The sequence below is a fragment of the Dendrobates tinctorius genome, unplaced genomic scaffold (genome assembly GCF_039654945.1).
Source record: "Dendrobates tinctorius isolate UK_male_01 unplaced genomic scaffold, ASM3965494v1 ptg000116l, whole genome shotgun sequence".
NCBI classification, from domain to species: Eukaryota; Metazoa; Chordata; class Amphibia; order Anura; family Dendrobatidae; genus Dendrobates; species Dendrobates tinctorius.
In genome coordinates, this window is record NW_027361784.1 from 30,861,534 (window position 1) to 30,878,192 (window position 16,659).

Below are 16,659 nucleotides of genomic sequence, written 5' to 3' on the forward strand. Positions count from 1 at the left end.
AACCCAAAACATCCAACTGACCCTGATCAAAAGTTTACATACCCTATTTTTTAGCATCGTGTATTGCCCCCTCTAACATCAATGACAACTTGCAGTCTTTTATGGTAGTTGTGGATGAGGTTCTTTATTTTCTCAGATGGTAAAGCTGCCCACTCTTCTTGGCAAAAAGCCTCCAGTTCCTGTAAATTCCTGGGCTGTCTAGCATGAACTGTGAGCTTGAGATCTCCCCAGAGTGGCTCAAGAATGCAAAAATTCTGCCGGGGTATGTAAACTTTTGAGCACAACTGTATATGTCAGCCTTATGTGGGCATTATACAAAACAGCTCTGACTTCTCTCTATGGCTAATGTCAATAAAATATTGGCACTCTATAAATCTGTTCTGGGATCACTGTATGGCGATATTTTGTATGTGCCTTATGTCGGTATTATGTTGCCTATATTTGGTCACTGTAGAGCCTATTGAGTACTCTCACGTTTCACTTCCTTCTACCTGCACATTTTTTTTACTTTATAGGCATCTTCAGAATTTGATTTTGCCTTGATTAGTTTACCCAATCTCGGCTGTGAGCTTTGTCCAAGGGCGCAGTCAGACAGCCGTATAAATCGTACAAAGATCGGATGGCAGAGCACAGACTGGCCAGCAGTTCTGCTGACCCAAGCATGACCGCTTCATTTATTTCTATGCAGTATTTTTTTTTACAGACTTCTGTTGGGTGCGGCACCTAATCGTCAGAGTAATGGCCGCTCCTCACTGTACCTCTCAATCCTCCAGTGCTAGAGCATGAAAAGCAATAGTTTTGTGTTAAGGGGGAGTTGGCAAATTATTAATACATCATTGAAGATTATGTAAAAATGACAAAATAAATAACAAAAACTGGAAATATTCCATCCCTCGCAAATTTCTCACAATCGGTTGACACTTGACTTCCCCCAACATCATCCCACCAGCCACATTGAACTGTCGGCTGAATCTTTCGATATGGACGGCCTTAGCCGCCATTAGTTTGATGGGTGGGCTTAATGTTGGCTGATCCTACGGATATCAGCATGTCCGATTTCGGGTTGCCGATCCTTTTGACCTCAATGACATAAGCAATCTCTATTAGACAATATTTGAGTGCTCGGCCTAGCGGGATGGGAAAGTCCCCCAAGATATCCATGCGCCAAACAATCGTTTACGTGACAGCTATTTAATGTGTATTGGGGGCTTGAGTCACTCAATTATTATCAGCAGAGGCAATGGTTACACTAAAACATAACCCCAAAGGTGCAGTCATGTTACACAGGATCCACCGTTGACAATAACCAATAAGGACAGTTCAGCTTCACCTCCCTCCTCCCCCTCCCTGCAGAATAACTGCCGCCTATGTGACAGAGCATTCCTATTTAATGAATAATTTACTGATTGAGTTTTTTGTTTTGTTTTGTCTAGGTATGTGTCCACTGTAATGAAAGAGAGAGGAGAATCTGATATATTTACAGAAAGTAACCACATGGCAAATATCCAAAAGTCACCTGTGCGCTTCCACCATGTCAGGATGAAACATCTCAAAAAGCAAAACCACATGGAAAAAATCAGTAAAAATGAATCTGCAGTTTGTATCTTCAAGTCTTAATCGAGTAAAGACGTTGAAAGGATTGAATGATTCCGAACGTCTATACTACTGGGATGGCACCCCCCACCATCCAACTACTGCACTACAGATCAAAGAAATTCACAGAGGCCACGCAGCAGGAAATGGCTGAGCACATTGTGTATTGTCATCTGGCTGTGCGGTATGTGGAGCTCCTGGATCAACTGGCCCGCTCCGAGTATTTGACATGTGAAGAATTTGCTGGGGTGTGAGAAACCAAAACACCTTATTTTTACACTGAGCATCCGGTGGTATTCGGCAAGATGCATGCAAAGGAATTCTACCTGCGGGTTGACCTCCATGGGAGAAATGCTCTTGGAATTTGGTGGAAATTGCACTTTTTTTTTACATCTTTTTGCAATGATAGTTGAGGTAAAATATCAGTTTGTTATAAGCACTGGACTACCCTGAGGGCTCTGGAGGAAATTAGACTGAAGGCCTAATCTAAAAAAAAAAATGGCTGCATGCTATTGCTTCATTTTTGGATGTTCCTATGAACTTGTCCTACACTTTAAAGGCATCATTAACTCCCAACTACCCTATAAAAGCTTGGATGTGGGACATACCATAGGTGCAATCTGTGCAGCTACAAAGGGGTGTTAGTTACATGGGCCCGCTTCTACCTCCAAAACAGGTGGAATTGTACATTATGATGAGCCCTCTCCTGTCTGTGTCCTCCCTTCTGGCCCACAGTAGGTTTCTCTTGCATGATGAGATGGAACAACCCAGATGATGACATATTGTTTTGATTGCCACATTTAGGGTCTCTCATGGCTGTTGAGTGACCCTCTCCAAAAGAATTGGTGAGGTGATTGCACACATGCGTCTCATTTTTGAAGTCTAAAGATGGCTACATAGGTTAAACTTTTGTTGGCTGAACCACTTTTGGCAAAACTGGTGGACCATCTTATATGAATGTTCCCAAGGGAGATAAGCTAGGTGTCTGGCAGCGGTTTATTATTCCCCCCTCCTCACATAGAACACATGAAAAATGGACTGAACTGAGCAGAGGCTGTTCAGACTTGATGTCGGGCAAACAAGCGTTCTCATAGCTGATGGGAGTATCTGGCCACTTTGAGGTGGTCACTGTATTGGACTTGGCGGTTTCTAAAATTCTCAAAAACTTAGAGAGGGCACCATGCATGTACCCCAATCTCTACTATGTGCAGCTACTATCTGAGATCCTAGAGGTGGAATGGTGGCCTCCACCTTTTTTGCAATGGGCATTCAATTGAAGACCACTGTTGTAGGGGTTCTACAATTTTTTCCTGATGTTTCCTAATGATGAATTGGCTGGAAATTACTGATAAATTATTTATCAAGACATTTTCATTGTGCCGTAACATCTTCTGTTGGCTGAAATAAAACTTGGATAATTTGAGGGGGTTTGTCCCAAACCACTTACCATGTGATACTTGCCAACCATGGGATATGTTGTGCGGGAGGTTTGTTTTTGAATAACCGTGTCTTTTTAGGTTATGTCCAATTTCCTTCCCGCTAAATATTAATGTGGATGCCAGAGATTGGTCTAATGAAGGAACAACCTAATGTCTCCAAAAAGCTGCTTTTCAGAAGGTTTCTGAGGGATATGTGACATTTCCCAACTCTTTCGAGAGTTTGGGAGATCTCTTCTTCTTCTTGGAATCTACCGGGAGAGTTAAGCTAGTTTTTACATTACTAACGTTGTAAGATAAATAGAGAGGAGATCCCTGCATCGATCTAAACCACCAATTAAAATTTGCAGCCAGCTTGACTAGGTCCCTGTCACCCAAGCACTTGCTTCTCCAGCAGGCTGCCTCTATAATATGTATGCCCTTGGATAAGGCACATAATTACTGCAGTCATTGTCAAGGATGAGCCTAGATGATAATTTTTGAAGATACATCATATGTGAATATGGTCGAAAGGTACATCTGGGCTAAAGCAATGGTTTCTAACCTTTGGCACTCCAGCTGTTGAGAAACTACAATGTCCTAACAGGGGATCCTAAGAGTTGTAATTTAGCACCAGCTGGAGATCTTCAGGTAGAAGAAGAAGGTATATAAGTGGCCAATTCTCACATCCGTGTTTATTCTAAAGCAGAAGTGAAAAAGGTACTACAAAACTTAATTCTGTACGGAGAAATAAGGAAAACAGTCACTGACGGAAGCACAAAGTGTAAGAGCTAAAAAAGGTCATTTGTACTTTCGGAAGGGAAGTAAGAAATCTCAACAATGAAAAAAATTCTGATATGCCATGATAATAATACAACCTTCCAGAAGCGCTGGCTTTAAAAGGTTGCAGTAGACTTTGCAAGGTGTCCAAGAGTAGAGATGGACAAACCCAAACAGAAATGTGAATATTTGTATGTCTGGTATTTTCAGTGGCTCTTGTACATGGTGCCTTATTCGTCTGGTTAGTGTATTGTGGTGCATGGCAGCTCCCTTCTTCCCTAGGTGGAGAAGGAAGAGATGGAGGGTGGATTCAGGAGATAAGGCAAGGGTGGAGGCCCCGACATCTTCACATTCAGAAGTAACCCGGGTAATAGTGTGAGCTAGGGCACCCCCTAGTGTTAGGGACAGGGTAGTAGCCTCTGGTCCTGGGTCATCTGTCAACCGAGTCGTGACACCAAGAAGGAAAAGTTGTGGAATTTTGGAAAATGATCTGCAAACGAGGAAAAAAAATGGAAAAAAAAATCAAAACATCTTGATTTATTTAGTATAGAGTATGATCGCCACATGCAATAAAATGCACACTTTTAGCCTTGGCTGCTATCAATGAGGTTATTAATGGTCATCAGAGGAAGATTCTGCCATGCTGAATGTGCTTGGGAAAATCATCAAGATCCGTTGCTGGCAGCTCCTGTGTAATCACCAACCAATAACGTCCCAGATGTGCTCGATAGGAGACAATACCGGAGACGCTGCAGGTCATGGTGTTGTGATGTTGAAAAAGTCTCCTAAAAAACTTATGATAATCTAGATATTTTGCCTCCAGTTTTTCATTATTTGCAGATCATTAACATGTCAATCGATCCTGTGGTTTCCTTAATTGCACAACATTTCTTTTTTGGTGTTGCAAATTTAATGTTGAGAAGTTTATACCACAAATATTGCGTATAGGTGATCTATATTGATTGTGGAACAACCCCTTTTAAAGTGGTGGTGGACTCCTTTATCTACTGTTGCAGCTTAGGTAACCTATATTGTGTGTTCACCTCTGCCTGCATGTGCAAAAACCAGATGATGGACGTCTTACTGAGGAGGAACACGGAAAGAAAGGCAGGGGCGTAACTACAATAGGTGCAGGGGTTGTATTCGCACCCAGGCACTTGGGGGCCCAAAAAGTCCCTTTTTGCCTATAGAAAAAGACCAATACTATTAAAGAATTGCAATAATTGGGGACCCATTCCTGCTTTTACATTGAAGCCCACGTGATGATGCAAGTTACGCCATTGAAGAAGGGCTTTACAAAACCTTGCCTATGTAACTATAGAAATATTTTAGGGATTCCCATACAACGTATTCATACCTAACCTATAAATAAAAATGACTTTCATTACCAGAAGAGACTTCCAGTTTATACATAGAGCATTGAAAACAGAAGAATTAACTGGGTAGAAAGGCAAAATGAGCAATTGTTAGTGCACAGTGATATATAATATGATGACTGCAATGTGTAATAGGACAAATACTTTGATGGGAGGAGGAGTGCGTCTTTAAGTATCATTAAAAATAAGAATTGAAGGAAGCAGGGGTTGCTTGCCCTGGGCAGTTCAGACTGTGTGGTCCCTTTGTTCAACTGATGTGTTATGTGACAGGTTCTCTGACCCATGACAGTGAAAGTTAACTGCTAGGAGAAGTCAAGTGATGAGTCCCATTAGGAACATACAGTTTCTCAGGTGCACATTTCAGAGAAAATAAATAAAATGGTGCGAACAAACACTATACTTTTCAAATTTTTACACTAATAAAGTTGCAATTAGAGGCATCAGTTACACACCGTAGTAAGTCTATGGCATTATAGATAATAAAGAATGAAGTGTATAGAAACTATATAGTGTTTATGGAAAGTATTCAGACCCCTTTACTTTTTTCACTCTTTGTTTCATTGCAGCCATTTGGTAAATTCAAAAAGTTTATTTTTTTTCTCATTAATGTACACTCTGTACCCCATCTTGGCTGAAAAATACAGAAATGTAGAAATTTTTGCAAATGTATTTAAACAGAAAAACCAAAATATCACATGGTCATAAGTATTCAGACCCTTTGCTCAGGCACTCCTATTTAAGTCACATGCTGTCCATTTCCTTGTGATCTTCCTTGAGATGGTTGTACTCCTTCACTGGAGTCCATCTGTGTTTAATTAAACTGATAGGCCTTGATTTGTAAAGGCGCACACCTGTCTATATAAGACCTCACAGCACACAGTGCATGTCAGACCAAATGAGAATCATGAGGTCAAAGGAACTGGCCAAGGAGCTCAGAGACAGAATTGTGGCAAGGCACAGACCTGGCCAAGGTTACAAAAGAATTTCAACCAGCAAGGCTGGTTATCAAGAATAGAGAGATCCCCTCACCATATATTATAATTATTTCAGCGTGGGGCCCCCCCATTTTTTGACAACCAGCCAACCTAAAGCAGACAGCTGGGGATTGGTATTCTCAGGCTGGTAAGGGGCAATGGATATTGCCCCCCCCAACCTAAAAATAGCAGCCCGCAGCCACCCAGAAAAGGTGCATCTATTAAATGCGCCAATTCTGGCGCTTTGCCCAGCTCTTCCCACTTGCCCTGTAGCAGTGGTAAGTGTGGTTAATATTTGTGGGGTTGATGTCACCTTTGTATTGTCCACTGACATCAAGCCGACGGATTAGTAATGGAGAGGCGTCTATGAGACACCTATTCATTACTAATCCTATAGTTGTATTGTAAATACACATACAACCAGAATAAAGTCCTTTATTAGAAATAAGACAAAACACACTTTTCCTTTTTTGTTTAAAAATAACAAACACAGTTATACTCACTTAATGCCTAATTCTACTGAAGCCCTCGTCTCCTGTAATAAAACAAGAATAAAAAACAACAAAATCCCTCGCCTGTCCGTCATTCTGTGCCACGCCCTAATCCATGTCTGGGGGATAATCCGTTTTCAACCTGGATGGTGCCAAGAAGCGGCGGTCATAAGCGGTGTTTGTCGTGCGGTCATACACATGACAGCGCAACAAACGCACGGTGTTCAGGGGGCCGTGCCCGAACAGTAGGTGTTCAGCACCGACGCAGAACTTTACTGTTTGGGTTCTCCCGTCTCTACTCCCATCATCTCTGCAGGCTATACAGTATAAAGTTTAGATGTAAAATCACTAGATTTATGCTCAGTAACTTTCCGTTGATGTCCCATCTGATTGGAGCCATTTTCTTTCATTTGTCCCCCATCTGGTCAAGACCTTCACGTCTCCATCAACAATCCAGGACTTGTCTCGCCACTGAATACAAATATGCACCACATCATTAATATATAATTAGTCACTGTGTAACACATAAATATCAATAAATGAGCCAGTACTGTGCATCCCCATATTAACTACAAAATTAAATAGCCACTTTTCCCCAACCCATACAAAGTAGCCACTATGTGCACCTCCCAAATTATTAACCACTGCCCCCAATTCAGCTGCCTATAGTGCCTCCCCCACTCAATGACCCACTGTGTCTCTCTCTGTGAGAGGTTTGAAGAAGGAAGTCGGTTCAAGCTGTGAAACAGGATCCTTGTAAGTGGAGGAAGAGCAAACCAATAGTCTTGGACCTCTGCCAGTTGCCTAATTTTCCTTGAATTATAATTCATCCCTGGATGGATTGGATGGATGAGGGGGAGTACTGGATGAAGGCTAAAAAATATGAAAGAGTACCGAAAGATAAGATTTGCTGGAAGATGGAGGTTACTGGATGATGATTGAAGATGGAGGGTACTGGATGATGATTGAAGATGGAGGGTTCTGGATGATGATTGAAGATGGCGGGTTCTGGATGATGATTGAAGATGGAGGGTACTGGATGATGATTGAAGATGGAGGGTACTGGATGATTGAAGATGGCGGGTTCTGGATGATGATTGAAGATGGAGGTTACTGGATGATGATTGAAGATGGAGGGTACTGGATGATGATTGAAGATGGAGGGTTCTGGATGATGATTGAAGATGGAGGGTTTTGGATGATGATTGAAGATGGAGGGTTCTGGATGATGATTGAAGATGGAGGGTACTGGATGATGATTGAAGATGGAGGGTACTGGATGGTGATTGAAGATGGAGGGTACTGGATGATGATTGAAGATGGAGGGTTCTGGATGATGATTGAAGATGGAGGGTTCTGGATGATGATGATTGAAGATGGAGGGTTCTGGATGATGATTGAAGATGGAGGGTACTGGATGATTGAAGATGGCGGGTTCTGGATGATGATTGAAGATGGAGGGTACTGGATGATGATTGAAGATGGAGGGTTCTGGATGATTGAAGATGGAGGGTACTGGATGATGATTGAAGATGGAGGGTTCTGGATGATGATTGAAGATGGAGGGTACTGGATGATGATTGAAGATGGAGGGTTCTGGATGAGAAGTAATTGATGAGAGATGGAAAGAACTACCTGGATGATAATAATTGATGGGAAACGGAGAGTACTAGATGATGAGTGCGAGATGGTAGAAGATGGACATTACTGAAGCAAGAATTGATGGGAGTGGGAGATTGCTGGATGAACAGTTGATGGAAAGCAGAAAGTGTCAAATGACTGACATGAAAAGGAAAGTACAGGTTGACAAGTAAGAATTGGTGCGATATGGTGAGAACTGAATTATAAGTAAGAATTGTTCAGAGATGGGAACTACTGAATGGCAAGTAAGAATTGGTGGGAGATGGAGAGTACTGGATGGAGATGCTAGATGGCAAGTAAGAATTGATCGGAGATGGAGACTGCTGAATGATAAGAATTGATGGGAGATTGAGAGTACTGAATGACAAGTAAGAATTGATATGGGGATGGTGCTGGCAGCGGATTATTCACGATACTCTCCAAGCGTGTGACAACAGAGCTTCTTTATTCAGGAACAAACAGGAACAATATATGATAAGCTTAGTAGATCAGGAATAAATAATTTCTGTGTCTCTATCTGTGCATCATCTACAGCAGGCTGCTTCTCTCATACACAAACACATGAAAACATGAAATACAGTCACATGCTCTCCCTGTGTGAGTCTCTGGGAGTTTTTTTTGTTATAACTTTATGAACAGCATACAAATTTAGCAGCTAAACACTCATAGACAGGAATGGAGTTGTTGCACCAAACATATTCCAACACCCCCACTCAACATCTACAGTCATGGCCAAAAGTTTTGAGAATGACACAAATATTATATTTCCACATGATCTGCTGCCCTCTGGTTTTTATGTGTGTTTGTCAGATGTTTTTATCACATACAGAAATATAATTGCAATCATATTATGAGTAGCAAAAGGTTATATTGACAGTTAGAACGAGTTAATGAAGCAAGTCAATATTTGCAGTGTTGACCCTTCTTCTTCAGGACCTCAGCAATTCTCCCTGGCATGCTCTCAATCAACTTCTGGATCAAGTCCTGACTGATAGCAGTCCATTCTTGCAAAATCAATGCTTTTATTTTGTCTGAATTTGAAGGTTTTTGTTTGTCCACCCGTCTCTTGATGATTGACCACAAGTTCTCAATGGGATTAAGATCTGGGGAGTTTCCAGGCCATGGTCCCAAAATCTCTATGTTTTGTTCACCTTTGCTTTATGGCAAGGTGCTCCATCATGTTGAAAAAGGCATTGTTGATCGCCAAACTGCTCTTGGACGGTTGGGAGAAGTTGCTCTTGCAGGACATTCTGGTACCATTCTTTATTCATGGCTGTGTTTTTAGGCAAGACTGAGAGAGAGCCCATTCCCTTGGCTGAGAAGCAACCCCACACATGAATGGTTTCAGGATGCTTGACAGTTGGCATGAGACAAGACTGGTGGTAGCGCTCACCTGGTCTTCTCCGAATAAGCCGTTTTCCAGATGTCCCAAACAATCGAAAAGGGGATTCATCAGAGAAAATGACTTTACCCCAGTCCTCAGCAGTCCTCTCCCTGTACCTCTTGCAGAATATCAGTCTGTCCATGATGTTTTTCCTGGAGAGAAGTGGCTTCTTTGCTGCCCTCCTTGAGACCAGGCCTTGCTCCAAGAGTCTCCGCCTCACAGTGCGTGCAGATGCACTCACACCTGCCTGCTGCCATTCCTGAGCAAGCTCTGCACTGCTGGTAGCCCGATCCCGCAGCTGAAACACTTTTAAGAGACGGTCCTGGCGCTTGCTGGTCTTTCTTGGGCGCTCTGGAGCCTTTTTGGCAACAAGGGAACCTCTCTCCTTGAAGTTCTTGATTATGCGATAGATTGTTGACTGAGGTGCAATCTTTCTAGCTGCGATACTCTTCCCTGTTAGGCCATTTTTGTGCAGTGCAATGATGACTGCACGTGTTTCTTTAGCGATAACCATGGTTAACAGAAGAGAAACAATGATGCCAAGCACCAGCCTCCTTTTAAAGTGTCCAGTGGTGTCATTCTTACTTAATCATGACAGATTGATCTCCAGCCCTGTCCTCATCAACACCCACACCTGTGTTAATGGAGCAATCACTGAAACGATGTTAGCTGGTCCTTTTAAGGCAGGGCTGCAATGATGTTGAAATGTGTTTTGGGGGATAAAGTTCATTTTCTAGGCAAATATTGACTTTGCAAGTAATTGCTGTTAAGCTGATCACTCTTTATAACATTCTGGAGTATATGCAAATTGCCATTAGAAAAAATGAAGCAGTAGACTTTGTAAAAATTAATATTTGTGTCATTCTCAAAACTTTTGGCCATGACTGTACATATCCTATTAGTCCCATTTCAGTTCTGAAATCCACAAACTTGGCTCCTGATAATAGCTTTGTCATACCATCAGCTATCATCTTGTCAGACTCGCAAGAAACAAACTCGAGTACACCACGTTCCACTAAGTCACGTAAGTGGTGATGTTTTACATCAATGTGCATAGTCCCTGCACTAATCTTCTCACTGCTGGCAAGTTTAATGCATCCTTGGTTGTCCTCATAGATAACTGTTGGTTGAGCTAATGGCTTGCCGAAATCTTCCAAAAGTTGTTTCAACCAAATTACTTCTTGACTTGCATAAGCAGCAGACATACAGTATATTCTGCTTCTGTAGAAGACAATGCTACTGACACTTGTCTTCTGCTGGACCAAGAAATTGTATTTTCTCCTAACTTGAACCAGTAACCACTTGTTGATTTCTGATCACTTGAATCTCCAGGACTGGTATTTCTGGTTAGTGAGGCTTCACAGGATTGCTGCTAGTGGACATCTTCTCTGTTGCTCTGTGCAGCTTTTGCTCTGAGCTTCTGTTGCTGTGCTACTCTGGGGTTCTGTGTCACTCTGGGCCCATAATCTGTTGGCAGCGGATTATTCACGATACTCTCCTCTCCAAGCGGGTGACAACAGAGCTTCTTTATTCAGGCGCAAACAGGAACAATATATGATAAGCTTAATAGATCAGGAGTAAATCATTTGTGTGTCTCTGTGCATCATCTACAGCAGGCTGCTTCTCTCATACATAGAAACAGGAAATACAGTCACATGCACTCCCTGTGTAAGCCTCTGGGAGTTTTTTTTTTACTTTATAAACAGCATACAAATCTAGCAACTAAACACTCATAGACAGGAATGGATTTCTTGCACCAAACATATTCCAACATGTGGGGATTGCTGGATGATAAGAACTGTTGGGAAACGGGATGTAATGGATGATAAGACTTGATGGGAGATGGAGAGTACTTGTTGACAAGTAAGACTTGATAGGAGATGGAGAGTACTGGATGACAAGACAAAATTGATGGTAGATAAAGAGCACTGGATGATGAGACTTGAGAGATTGAGAGTACTGGATGACAAGTAAGACTTGATGGGAGATGGAGAGTACTGGATGACAAGTAAGACTTGATGGGAGATGGAGAGTACTGGATGACAAGAGTTTTAGGGAGATGGAGAGGACTGGATGATGAGACTTGATGGGAGATGGAGAGCACTGGTTGATGAGACTTGATGGGAGATGAAGAGCACTGGATGATGAGACTTGATGGGAGATGGAGAGTACTGGATGACAAGTAAGACTTGATGGGAGATGGAGAGTACTGGATGATAAGTAAGAATTGATGGGAGATGGAGAGCAATGGATGATGAGACTTGATGGGTGTGACGAGCGTCAGCTTACGCTGAATCGTTTTTCTTCTTTGAGTGGACCTTCTGGGCCGTGGCACCCACCCACCTAGGGCGAGCTAACCTAGTGAGAAGCCACCCCCTATACAGGGAGTGTCAGGGGCAGGACCAAGGGGGTGAGCCACCACGGCAGCTGGACCGGACGGCCGGCTCAGGGAAACACAAGGCGAGACAAGACGTTAGTTCAAGTAACTTCATTAAGGAACACTTCAAGGTACAACAGGTGCAAAACGTAAACACACAGAGTACATATAGCAAGGTGCGTGCTAGGGCACGCCGAGGACCAAGGCATGGTACGTGCAGATGGTAGGCAGGGGCACGATGACAACAGACTCCGGACAGCAGGCAACGATCAACCAGGACATCAGATTCTGTAGCTTTGTAGGCGATCGGCAGGATCCGGACATCCGATAAGCAAACCAGGGATCCATGCAAGGAGACAAGACAAAGTTAGAAATAGGATGCGTGTCAAGGAACACGCCGGGGTCCAAGACAGAGTGCGTGCCCGAAGACACGCCAGGATCCAAGATAGGGTACGGTGGCATCAGAATCCGGAGGGCTGGCATCGACTGACAGGATCCAGGAATCAGACTGCGGAAATCAGCTCCGGACATCAGGCCGCAGTCATCAGGGTCCGGACCTCTGGCAGCGGTCGGCAGGTTATGGAATCCGGCAGGCAAGACAGGGTAAAAAGCAGAGCAAAGTAAGCAAAAGACTGTGCAAGAGTAGCACGAAAACGCACAGTGCGAGAACCAGCGTGAGTGCAAGGGAGCACGGAAACCACGGCTGGGGCACCGGCAGGCGGTACCGACGGTGGCACAGGCAGGCGGGCACGAATAGAGGCGGCACACACAGGTGATAACCACTATAGCACTGGACGGCGGGCATGGCTGAGGCACACAGGCGAGCACGACTAGAGGCGGCATGGCTGAGGCACAAAAGGCATGCACAGGGCGACCAGGCACGTGCACGAGGGCACGGAGCCACAAGGCAGGGCTAGGCAAAGGTACAGGATAGAGACGCGTGCGAAACAGCACGGCAAAGCCTAGTACGAAAAGTGCAAGGGCGCACGAAACATCAGAGACCAGGCATAGGGTAAGAGGCAGAGACCTGCGCATGCAGAGGGCATGCCAGGGGCAAAGTACAAGACGAGGCCTGCACATGTGGAGAGACATGACAGGGACAGAGTCTAGCAGTGGAGCGTAGGCCGAAGCCCAGAGCCGGGCCAAGGGAGAGCCTTGGGACTAGACTAGACAGAGTACAGAGCGGAGGCCTACATGTGTAGAGGCACGTCAGGGACAGGGTACAGAACGGAGGCCTGCATGTGTAGAGAGACACGTCAGGGACAGGGTACAGAGCGGAGGCCTGCACGTGTAGAGAGACACGTCAGGGACAGGGTACCGAACGGTGGCCTGCACGTGTAGAGAGACATGTCAGGGACAGGGTACAGAGCGGAGGCCTGCACATGCAGAGAGACATGTCAGGGACACGGTACAGAGCACAGCATAACAAGGAAGCATAGCGAGGACCAACAAAGCACGAAGGACTACACGAGACAAGAGACGGAATATGAGCACGGAGCGTGTGCAGAGACGCACGACAGAGCAAAGTGCAAGGGCACAGAATAGAGGGAGCAACCCAGCAGACCAAGCAGCCATGCAGGGAAGCAACACAATACTCAGGCCCTGAGCATAGGAAGGGGCGGTCTGATATAGGGCATAGCACCTCCACTTCCGGGTCAGGACTATGGGAGAACTTCCAGTTCAGATCCTCCAGGATCACAGGGAGCAGTCACATGATCAGGATTCCAGCCAGACATGCAGGGAAGATAGCAAAACCAATGCTGAACCCTAGGCAGGTCACATGATCAGAGTTCCAGACATGCGGAGATGATTGCAGAACCAGTGCTGAAACCTAGGCAGGTCACATGATCAGAGTTCCAGACATGCAATGATGATTGCAGAACCAGTGCTGAACCCTAGGCAGGTCACAAGATCAGAGTTCCAGACATGCAGAGATGAATGCAGAACCAGCCTCTGCTGGAACATAGGATGGACACATGATCAGGGGTTCTAGACATGACGAGATGATCACAGAAGGCAGAGGAGAAACGCAGGCATCCCGCAGCTCAACAGTCATGACGTGAGTGTGCACACTGCTCTAGGGAACATGCAGGATAGCAGACACGAGATGTGCGTGCACACCGCTCCCATGAGGCAAAACAGACCTGGCGGACATGACAGACAAAGCGATCATAACAATGGGAGATGGAGAGCACGGGATGATGAGACTTGATGAGACATGGAGAGTACTAGATGTCAAGTAAGACTTGATGAGAAATGAGTACTGGATGACAAGTAAAACTTGATTGGAGTTGGAGAGCAATGGATGAAAGAATTGATGGGAGATGGAGAGCACTGAATGACAAGAATTGATGGGAGATGGAGAGCACTGGATGATGAGACTTGATGGGAGATGGAGAGTACTGGATGACGAGTAATACTTGATGGGAGTTGAAGAGCAATGGATGACAAGAATTGATGCGAGATGGAGAGCACTGGATGATGAGACTTGATGGGAGATGGAGAGCACTGGATGATGAGACTTGATGGGAGATGGAGAGCACTGGATGATGAGACTTGATGGGAGATGGAGAGCACTGGATGATGAGACTTGATGGGAGATGGAGAGTATTGGATGACAAGTAAGACTTGATGAGAGATGAAGAGTACTGGAAGATGAGACTTGATGGGAGATGGAGAGCACTGGATGACAAGTAAGACTTGATGAGAGATGGAGAGTACTGGATGACAAGTAAGACTTGATGAGAGATGAGCACTGGATGATGAGACTTGATGGGAGATGGAGAGCACTGGATGATGAGACTTGATGAGAGATGGAGAGCACTGGATGACGAGTAAGACTTGATGAGAGATGGAGAGTACTGGATGACGAGTAAGACTTGATGAGAGATGGAGAGTACTGGATGATGAGTAAGACTTGATGAGAGATGAGCACTGGATGATGAGACTTGATGGGAGATGGAGAGCACTGGATGATGAGACTTGATGAAAGATGGAGAGCACTGGATGACGAGTAAGACTTGATGAGAGATGGAGAGTACTGGATGATAAGTAAGACTTGATGAGAGATGGAGAATACTGGATGAAGAGTAAGACTTGATGGGAGTTGGAGTGCACTGGATGACAAGAATTGATGGGAGTTGGAGAGCACTGGATGATGAGACTTGATGGGAGATGAAGAGCACTGGATGATGAGACTTGATGGGAGATGGAGAGTACTGGATGACGAGTAAGACTTGATGGGAGATGGAGAGAACTGGATGACGAGAAACCTTTGAAATGTATGGAACATTTATTTAGTCGTTGCAGATTGAAATCAGTGGTCTTTCCATGCAATGTATGAAGATGCCTAGTCCATGAGATAGAGAGGTGCTGCAGCTAATGAATGAGGGTCTGCTAAAGGTATCCTATATTAGCTTATTAATTGACTTTTTGTTTAAATGGGTGGTGGTGAGGGTTATTTTTCATATCCTAATTGAAAGCTAACGGCTCTCATCAAGCGATCAGTGATCTGATAACATATTTTGCCGGTGGACAAATGTGAAAACAAAGAATGTCACACAATTACAGAGTGCGAGGAGAGGAGGAGTCCAAAAAAAGAGAAGTATGCAGAGCAAAAAGGGAATTGACCCAGGGTGTATTTTGAGTGTGGCAAGTCTGATCTGAGAAGCCGGCTGAGCCACTTTCACTTGTCTTATGTGACATTTTCATTGTCAGCCCCGATTCATAAATGTCTCCCTTAGCTGCCGCACACAATAGCTTCTTCTCCAGGGCGGCAGCTGGTTAGTGCAGGCAGCCATTAGAGTTATCCAGTTGTAACCCATTTCCTACTTAAAAATCAGCGATAAATGGTCACATGCACAGGAATGTACAGAAGGGGCCCCTAGGCAGACACTTGTGAGTTGTGTACTATAGCTGACAGTATTTTTTATTATGTATGTTGATATTATGTGCAGCATTTGGCGGTATATTATGAGGATTATTTTATATTATTTGAGTCATGAATAAATATAAAGGTTTTAATGATAAATTCTAGTTTAGTGTTTAATAAATAATCTTTTTGTCCGAACGACTCCTTTGCTAATATGTTGATTTTATTTTTTCTTAATGAAGAATTACATGGTATCCTTGAAATCAATGGGATTGCTCTATAATGCATGACTAGGTCAGGTCTGTCAGAGTTAAAGACACTTTTGGTAGCAAAAAAATGTTTATTCATAGTTTCTGCCATATTCTCCTTTAGGACCCTTGTAATAGGGATTGTTAAAGTGTATCTGGCGTTTTAGGTGCCTTTTGTGTACGTGAGGATTAGTACTGAAATTGGCAATTATATGCATTTTTCACCCATTTTTCATCTGCAGATTCTACTTCCAATTTTCAGTTCTCTCTCAGCTAGTGAGTGGACACTAGCTGCTGTGATGTCTCCCATATAAAGCATACACATGACATGAGGGTTTCCTGCTCTCCGATCTTTATGCAACACATGTTCAGGGACATCAGCAGTACTGAGCAGCTTAGCTGTGAATACAGCTCTAGAGTAAGATAAAAGACTTACAAAAAAGCAGATGCCAGTCTATGAACCTTTGCTCCTTTCTTTTTCTCTTCACTCCATAGACTTTAATAATAAT

At 43.9% G+C, this 16,659-nt stretch overlaps 1 protein-coding gene across 3 annotated transcripts in view; it reads left to right on the plus strand.

The window, feature by feature from the left end:
- The window catches only part of LOC141101311 (uncharacterized), a 184,258-nt gene extending 169,713 nt beyond the window's left edge, over positions 1-14,545 (plus strand). For 2 of the 3 annotated variants that reach the window (XM_073590325.1, XM_073590324.1), the window contains one exon: positions 1,434-14,545. In XM_073590325.1, coding sequence (XP_073446426.1) covers positions 7,561-8,244 — 684 coding nt within the window. In that variant the 5' untranslated portion in view covers positions 1,434-7,560 and the 3' untranslated portion in view covers positions 8,245-14,545. The remainder of the gene's footprint in view (positions 1-1,433) is intronic. The other variant, XR_012234933.1, reaches the window with a different exon arrangement.
- The last annotated feature ends 2,114 nt before the right edge of the window (positions 14,546-16,659 follow it).